Below are 9453 nucleotides of genomic sequence, written 5' to 3' on the forward strand. Positions count from 1 at the left end.
GTACAGGCGTCTCCATCAACATCCGCGAGGCCATGGGACACCGTGGCTTCACCGGGTAAGGGACCTGAGTCTTGCGCTAAAAATTGTGTTACTAAAAACCTTTCTCCTGCCAAGACTATGGTTCGTAGCATCGGTTTGTGGGGCACGACAATTGGATGTGTCATAGGTCTCGAACATCATAGGGTCATTGCTATGGAATGGCTCTGGAGGAATCCGGATACCTCTGCCTCATTTAGCTTTACCAAGAAACCGGGTTGGCTAAGCCTGCTCGTCCCAAGGATTACATCGCACGCCCTGTTTATTAACAGGTACTTCGCAAGACAGGGGTACCTGCCATTGCGGGAAACCCGCCAATATAGCAGCAGTACCACCACCGTACCCTTGCGTCCGGACTGTCATCCAACTGTCCCATTCACTCCGTCGGATGATGATTACCTGACCCCATGATAGCCCAAAGGGCTCCAACAAATCGCTGGAAGCCTGTCTAGGTCAACATCGGCAGCAGGGAACTGTCTGCCACACAGCGATCAACACTCTTCATGCTGGCACATGGGAAATCAGTACATGGAGAGCTCTCCTTAAAAATAAGGAAAACCTCACACCCCAACTATTCGTATTCTGCGTGTGTAGATACCCTGAAGCACAAATTTTCTTTGTGTCCCCGAGTCGCTCCGGCTTGGGGCCTGCTGCTGCATCGACTGATAGGAGTAGCAACAGGATGTCCGTCCTCCTTCAATCACATTCGTTTCCCACGACTAAGCGGACTTAGCCCGACAAAACGAATATCTGTTTTACATTTGTTCTCTAATTATGTAATCCACATCATTGGAAACAATGATGCTGTGATGGACATAAACGTTCTTGACTGTTGCTTGTAAAAACTTGTAAAAAAAGAAATGTAAGCATATTTATGTAACATGCGCAATAAACGATATTTTATTAAAAACAATTGCAAATTGAAGGTTTCATCTTATGCGTCAGATCGATATTTCAGAATCAAAATCAGAGAGGATCACATTTAACATACGCTTTTGATTAGCACAAGCTTGTTTTTTATAACAATTTTTGACTTCTGCAACATTTATCCATCTTTTACTTGTTCGTACAGTACACTAGTACACTCAACAGATGTTGCTTCTGCAAATAGTCAATCAGAAACGTTGATGCAGAGGACCTGTACTTTTCAATTTAACACTTTGCGCTGCGATAATGCAAGAAGTGATGGCTTTATAACAATTTTAATTCATAATCAAACAGTGGTATGCTTTTCATCATACGACACAACGAAACTTGGAACGTGCTCAGTTTAAAATTTCAAACTTTCAGCAGCTCTCGAAACTAGTGATGAAAAAAGGAACTCCTTTCTAGAGTACCTAGTTCCCTGGTAGGTTTTATGAATACAAGAGCAAATGAAGTCTATAAATAAATAAAAATAGTCTTTTCGTTATTTGTTGTCACTTTTTAAATAAAACGTTTCTATAAATCCTTTATAACGATTCGAATTAAAATATAATCCCTCAAAATCTAAGTAGTTCCAAAATGAGGAACTGCTGACATAATTCTTCTTTTAAAAACGGATTTGCTGGGTGCGGTTCGGTATAGCCATCACTGCGCATCGAACTGTCAAACATTCAACGGGTTTTAGCGGCATTAAAAGTGTTCGTTTGTTCAAGCGACGCCATTCTAAAATATTCCTCACTAAAAAAGTATTTTTTGTCAATTCTGTACACGGCAGATATCCTGCAAGAAACGTTCCAAAATGGCGACCCCTCGTGCTTTCGGAATACTTAACAACCAGAACCTTGTGCAAGGAAACCTGCCGGTTGGAAGTAAGTTTAGGCAATGGCAGTGTGATTCCTACGTTCGCTTTGACTAATCCTCAATTCTTCCATTTTGCACAGAATCCATTGCGTCGTCGAAGAGCGGTGAAACGCGTCCATCTTCTTTCGCGCTCAAGGATCTAACCAACAAGAAGCAGCGGACAGCGGTACACCAAGATGCCAAAGGAAAAACGCACAACGGACCGACCGATAGCTCCCTGGAAGCGCAGGCGACCTCAATTGTGCAGCAAGTGAGCAAGGACTTCACGAAGCCAGCCGTACCCCGGAAGACGCAGCCTAAAATCTGGTATGATGACCCCTTTAAACCCCAAGATGCAGAATACGCATGGGGTCAGGCAAACTGCCTCCGGGAAGACCTGCTCGACCAGATGCTCGATATTCCTGAAGTAACGATCGAGCGGAAACGTTTACGTGCCACACCCGCTCAGTCGGATCTGCTAGATTTTCCAGACTTCGATGCGACATGGAATTACTACGAAACAGCCCCACCGAAGCCACTCGAGCTTCCGGTGGACGATTTCCCACTGGTGGACATCCCAGATTTAGAATTTATGTTCTAACAAGCTTGCGGTGGTATAGTGTTTTGTATAGGATTTTTTGATCCATCTACTAACCCGTTAATTCGTGGCAGAGATATTATTTATTATTCTTAAATACGTTACTATGATTAATTGTGAACTGACAATGCCAAATCAATGTAGTTGAAGTGAGTACAAGATGATTTTTCTAATTGTTAGCATTAATGGCACCCTACTAAATAGAAATTAAACAGAGTAAATAAAGAAAGCGAGCTACCTTTTGTATACAATTCGTCGAAATAAACATCTAAATGGCTCGAGAAATTCGTATTGATAGCAAATTTTCGTCAAATTTCTTTCATAGCCTACTACTACCAAATACTCGATGGATAATATCAAAAATTCCCAATCTAGAGTCCTCGCAATCGAATAATACACAAGAAGCCGAGCTGGTTCGTTAATAGCGAACACATTGCGTACATGTGAGGTGGTTTGACCTTTATTTTGTAGATAAATATGCTTAACTTTTGCTTAAATATTTGGCTTATTACTGTATGGAGATCGGAGGCAGGCAACGCGATTGCCGTTCTACAGCAACGCGTCCTCGTTGGAACGTACGTTCCGTTGGAATTGCTTAATGTACTTGTATTCCTCGCACCGATCGCAAATGATGGCACCATTCGAGATCAACTCGTGGACACCCTTATCGTGGCACACGATGTGCACCAGCTTCAAGTTGTGCAGCGTAAACAGCTCCAGAAAGTACGTTATCACAGACAGTTTCTTGCCCCGGCGCCCGTGCAGCTTGCAGATAACCCCGTCCGCGTCGGCCGCCACCATACGCTCAACATTGTCCAGGATGGAGGGCAGCACGGCGCGGCTTATTTCCACCTGATGATCGAGATTCCACACCTGAAACAGGATCAAGTGTTCCCGGCTCGCGTACGGATTGATCCGGTGTCCATCGTACCGGCACCGTTCGTCATTCCAGAGGCCCATGCACCGAAAGTCTCCCCGTTCGCCGCACAGAGCCACATTGTATCGCTCGATGCGACAGTTTTTACCGAGTGAGTTTTTAACCACCAGTTTCAGCTTCTTCGGCGGAATGCGCTGGGCGTCCGTTTCGTCACCCTTGTCGTCCGGTTCTTCCAGCGTGATTCGCCGTTGGCAGCTCCGGTCGAACATGCAGCTAAAATAGTCAAATCCAAGTAGCAGCTGCCGGAACAGCTCGAGCATTTCGTCGATTAACTCGCGGGCGATCGGGTTCGCCCGGTACATGGAACATTTCGTCAGTTCGTCCTTGGTTTTGTAAAAGTAACCACGGATTCGATCCTGACCGCGCCGTTTCATTACTTCTTCCTTCGTCTTTACCGCTCGATCATCAATTCCTGGTGGGAGGAAAGCGTTCGTGAGAAAAGTGCAACGAATACGAAGACGTTTCAACAACTTTCTTACCCTCAAACCATTCTTCGTGCTCCGTCCGGGAGCTACGCTTGATAAGATCGTCCCGGCCGCGCTGTGCGTCGTACAGGATCTTGGAAATTTCCGGCTGATTGTTGTTCACAAACTGCCGAGCCAATTCACCCGCATTGAGCAGCTCCGTGTGGGTTGCTTTGATGGCATTGTACATTAGTTCAAAATCTGTAAAGTTAATGTCAATGTATTAACCCGTTTGTCCCGCAGTTGAAGGGCATCCTTTAGTCACCCGTTTTCACAATCGTATCCTTGTCCGCCACGACGAACAATACCTGGGCCGGTAAAGTCCGAAAATAGTCCTCGTCGGTCACCTCCACGCCATCCTGTGCAAGATAGACGCGGCATTCGGCAATCTGGAAGGAAGAGAATTTGCGCTAAAAACCCACCTCCAAAAATTACGACATTTATTTTTACTATGACCCATTTACAGGTTGACCTTGACACTACAGTGCAATGAGGAGCATTTGGAAAAAAATCACAAGTCAGATTTCAAGGAGAAAAGTCTATTCCTTATCTACAGCATCAACCTTTTCCCCCCAAATAAGGTAAGAAATGCACCGGACCGGACAAGGCACCATCCAAAACTGGACGCCACGGTGCCAAACAGGTCAATGTCATTGCCCCGTCGTCGCCGTGCCCGCGCCGCACACACGTTCTGCGCATTCAGCAGCACCATTTCCGCTCCGGAGGTTGTTTACCTTGAATTTTTCGGACGCCTTCGCTCGGAGCATGCGAAGTGAGTTGGCCGCTACCCCGTACTTGCGGGTCCGCTCGACATCAGTTATCTTGTAGCCCTGCAGTCCCTGCTTCTCCGTTTTAGCCGACGTGAACAGGTTGAACATTTCGGATGATGAATGTTGAAATTGCCACCCTTGAAACCTTTTGATTGGAAAACCAGAAACACACTGTTGACTGAAACCGACCAGAAGAATGGTATTTGGCTTGCACAGATAACACCGGTCCGGGCCCTCGCGGACAAATGTTGTTTAATTTTCCGCTCCCGTTGCAAGATGTTTTTGTTGCTGCACCCGATGGGAACGACCTTTACCACCCCCACGGACCACTTGTCTAACGACGAAGAAAAAGGATATGTGTCGTCTCCTCGGCAGTCAGCTTTCAACTAAAAGGTGTCAGATTCGTGATATCCTGACAAGTATGTTTGGGTGTTTATTAAGCCCTGTATACACGAAAGCTATATTGCGTCAGTAAAACATTGAAAGATGCACAACTTCATGGTACACATTTGTACCTTTTCGTACCCCATTGGATCTGAGGAACAAAATAGCATTATATTTTTCGTGACTAAACTGTTTTTCGTTCCATGTTCACCAAGAACCATTATTACCAGTAGTCAATCATGAACTGTCATTAGTTTACCAGCTAGCGTGTATACGGGCCTTCAGTCGTTCACATAAGTGGACTCATCTCAATATCGGAACTTACGTGATTCGCGAACCCAGGCATCCCCGTTCCAAAAGAAATGCATTCGTCGTTGCATTCAAAAATGCATTTAACGATTTTCAGTGATTTTCAGTTGCAGTCAAACAAACAGCAGTACGTTTATAATAAGGGAATCGTATTTATTAAGGTTCTTCTAGAGGCAAAGTTTAGCAACATCAAAGAAAAGGTGGGAAAATATTGGTAATTTCCTAGATTGTATAGAGGAAAGTATTGCTATATGCATGGAGAAGGAAACCGACGAGCATAATAATAGAATGAATTGAATTTGAACTCATGAATTGAATTTATACTCACTTTCTTAGTCATAAAATACTCGGAAGGAAGTTTTCTTTCAAATTCGTTTAAATACATTGAAACTGATTTATGCGTAAGCAAAATGGTTTATCCTCGAATTTGCATTTATTTATTTTTGAATCGTTAGCAGCATTCGATTTAGTTTTACGGCAACATTGGTCTACACTGATCCGCTCACAAACGATCATCTAATTCAGTTTAGAATAACATTCATAGGGTTGAATTTGTTCTCAAGTCTTCTTTTTTCAGACCCTTTAAAACAAAACGCTACCAAATAGCCTAGATGGGTTAATCGTATTATACTAATTATCTCAATTGTACGGAATATGTGTTCAAAAGCGATAAACAAATTTCCGAAAGGCATTTCTCATTTCGTTTTCTTGAAAACCAGTAAGCCACTCTACAACCAGCTTTTTGAAATTTCACACAGTCACGGTGAAAGGGTAGGAAAAGTGGAGTAATAACAGTCATTTGAAATGTCCCTACATTTTCAAATATGGTAAAGCAAACGCAGTGGGTGAAGTATGGGCAATTAGTTTTTAAAATGTGTAATGACGTGAAATGCTTCTCGTCAATTGCACACAATTCTTAAAGTTTGTGATCAAATGAAACATTTTCTTTCGAGTTCTTCCAATATAAGTTTGCCCAAACTTAACACAATCCTTAGTTGAATAATAAGCAACATTCATTACAGTAAGGCCGATGACCTGATCGGAACGTTTGCTGTTCATTAAGAGAGGATACAGAACAACAGTCATTTTTACCAGATGCAATACTCGAACCATTTATTTATAATTTAGTAAGTACACGTTTTACCTAACTACTTATCCAATAAAAAATTAATATTCTATTCGTCGAAGATCTTACAGAATACGTTGAGAGCTTCGTCTTCGTTCACTTTTTCTCTTACTGTGATTTATTTAAGTTCTCTACCACCTCTAATCAATAACATGTTAATTTATTATACACTTGCTTCTACGTACGATGAATGATTATGAGTTTTTCCAATGCTGCAGTAGTTTCGTACCCTTTTCAACATTTCACCTTCGTTTAAAACTATATTTTAAAACCCGAACTCGTACCACTTTCGATGGCATTTCGTCAGCACGTTAAGTGTACTCCAACATGTGCCGGGTTTCTAAAATCCACCAGAGCACCTGATGAAGTACAATAGACATGTGACAAAAGGAGGGGGAAATTCGGTCAATTCTCAAGAAAAACTTTCTTCCCAGTTTCACCGGTCCGGACTGCACACTTTTCACCGGTGCCCGAGCAAGAAGAAGCTCCACCTGCTCGGATAAGGGAAGCTCGGCGGCATCATACATTGTTGCACACTGCAACAAAGGGAAGGGAACGGTTGGTGTTGCTGTTGGTGGGAAGTTTTGCCAAAAACAAGTTCGTCGATCGCCGAAACGGGGAGGCAGAAGGGCGGGCGGGCGCCAGTGGTATGCGCCACAGGCACGCACACCCGGTGGGGTATGTACTGTGCCTCGGAAACACTCCGCAGCAACACTGACGTCAACCGGAAATCGGCACATTAATAATTAATAAGCGGTTCCGCGCGACCACCCGGCTTTCCCTCCACCACCACCATCCAGGTTTTTGGGCTTCCGTACTGCATCTTCCTCCAGCGATCGTTCTTCTTTTCCACGTTTCCGCCGTTGTCCATGCCATTCTCTCGTTTTTTTTCTGTGTATTGTTGCGCGCGTTGCTTCGAAGACGGCACTGGATGGAAAACTATGGTCGGTTCCAAAAACAAAACCGAAAGGGTTCTCCTAAAAAGAAAAGAAAGAAAAAACTTGTGAAACCGATGTGTGCATTTCTTCCTTTCACGGGCTCTAGAAGACATAAAACAGCGAACACGTCGTGTTTCCGTGTCTTTACGGCATGCATTAATGCTTCTTCTTGTTTTCACTCGTAGTTGAACAAGCATACGCGTTCGAACATCGAAGCGATTGCGCCATCATCGATGAGAACCGGTCGGTTCGATGATTCACCGGGACGATTTGGCGTTTGATCGTCGCCTCCTGCACCAGTGCGTTCCTCGTTCCACGCGGGCTTGGAGAGAAGGGGGGGGCCCGGCCGTTCTAATGCCACTTCCTTCCGGTTGTGCAAATCGGGCGGAAAACATAACGTCGTTTTACGTCGGCCCGTGCGTCGCCCGGTTTCGCGATCGTATCCACTTCCGACAGCATCATCAGTCAGTCAGAAAGTGGCAACATATGCACGCGAACCGTACGCCGCGCATCCGGTGGCGGACGTGCTGAATTCCGCGGATTCATCATCACTCATCGGGGGTGGCATCGCTCTGTGTGTGTGTTTGTGGACCACGATCGATGGATGCGGCATGTGGAATGGATGGAGCAGAGCATCGAGCAGCATCAATTGCAGTAAATCCATCCGTAATCGCTGAGGGAGGTAGGTTTGTTGTTGGGGTCTTCACGGGGAGATCATGTCATGCCTTCAGAGACGATCTGCAAGTTGAATAAGAAAGAAAGAGAATGATCAGTTTAATGAATTAGGATCAAACTAAATTAAAAATCAAGAACTGTATTTGTTTGCCTTCATATTTTAAAGTCAAGCCATACAATAATGTATCAAAAGGAGTAACAAAATGTAACATCGCTTTATTGGCTTGTGTGCTTGCACACTCCACAGGCCATGTGTTTCGAGTTTCGATTTAAATAAATAAAATTAAAGAAACATTCCGCAACTGTCAAAAAGAAACATCAGCCTTCGAAAGGTAAACTCGAAGAAATAATAAAATCAACTCAAACACACATCCTTTTTTCCGAGCAAAACCCAAACAGCAGCCAAACCTCAAAGAGATGATGGGCGGCACTCCACCACCACTCCACCACCACCACCACCACCATTGTCGTGGAGGAGTTTCTGCGAAAGTTGGTCGGTCTCCTGGTGGAGCCTTCCGTGCGCCATCGGTCGGCATCGTGAGCTTTGACGAAGGAATTCCGCCACACACGATAATAACCAGTCCAACAACCAGGGGATGGGTGGTGGTGGAGGTGGTGGCGTGCAAAAATAACGCCCCAGCAAACATCAATGGGGCTGTGTGGGGGATGAAAAGAAGGTGCGCGGCCCACTCCTCGAGCCGTTGGAGGCCAAAAATAGATTTGTTTCAATAATGAATAATGATGGCCCTCACCGGTAACGCCTTCCTCCCCCGCGGGCCAATCCCTCTCTCTCTCTCTCTCTCTCTCCAGCTGGCCCGGCCCCCGGGGGTGTACTTGCGCGTCCATCTTCAGTGTTTCTTCGTTCCTTCTTCTTTTCACGAAACATTCGACACATTCGGCGAAGGCGAATGGAAAGTAACGATCGAATCCATCAATATGAATCGATGGTGTAAAAAGGTGTGCATAAAAAAAGAATTGGCAAAATGGGACGCGGTATGAACGGAAAAGCGCATAAAGAGGGTGAGAGAAAATGGCGAGGCAAGAAAGAAGCGGAGCAAAGTCAAATTGTCTAAAGCAATGGCGCTACCAAAAAGTGACAAAGAATATGTTAAAAAGAAAACCATATAAGCTAACCGTGTAACTCATTCATAATATTTTTCCTAGAAGCTCCTTGTGCATCGCCACATAGCTTGTACATTTTACGACAGTTAAGTAAATTGTTTCTTTTTCATCGCAATTTATTCGCATCGGATATTTTAATAGTTTTGTTTATATCTTCAATTATTTTTGAAATTTTCTTTTTATGTTCAACTATTTAGTTAGATGCTTGGCTCTTTTCTACTTCTAACTAACACTAACAATTTCTTTTCCAACCATGTTAGGTAGAGAATTCATTCGATCTATGTTTAGAGATCTGTTCGCGATCGTGGCGTTATCAGTAGCAAAATCAAC

At 44.2% G+C, this 9453-nt stretch overlaps 2 protein-coding genes across 2 annotated transcripts; one reads left to right on the forward strand and one right to left on the reverse strand.

Annotated features, from left to right (window-relative positions):
• Positions 1–1666: 1666 nt before the first annotated feature.
• Positions 1667–2502, forward strand: LOC131266705 (uncharacterized). The gene is made up of 2 exons (XM_058269316.1): positions 1667–1829; positions 1902–2502. Exons 1-2 carry the CDS (start codon positions 1760–1762, stop codon positions 2399–2401), a joined length of 570 nt encoding a protein of 189 aa, XP_058125299.1. The 5' UTR covers positions 1667–1759; the 3' UTR covers positions 2402–2502.
• Positions 2503–2801: 299 nt separating this feature from the next.
• Positions 2802–4926, reverse strand: LOC131266703 (DNA fragmentation factor subunit beta). Its single transcript, XM_058269315.1, has 4 exons — positions 4534–4926; positions 4065–4188; positions 3815–4000; positions 2802–3747 (listed from the first exon to the last, which is right to left on the reverse strand). The coding sequence occupies exons 1-4, from the start codon at positions 4675–4677 to the stop codon at positions 2948–2950; spliced, it is 1254 nt and encodes a 417-aa protein (XP_058125298.1). The 5' UTR covers positions 4678–4926; the 3' UTR covers positions 2802–2947.
• Between the last annotated feature and the right edge of the window lie 4527 nt (positions 4927–9453).

The sequence above is a fragment of the Anopheles coustani genome, chromosome 2 (genome assembly GCF_943734705.1).
Source record: "Anopheles coustani chromosome 2, idAnoCousDA_361_x.2, whole genome shotgun sequence".
Classification (NCBI taxonomy): Eukaryota; Metazoa; Arthropoda; class Insecta; order Diptera; family Culicidae; genus Anopheles; species Anopheles coustani.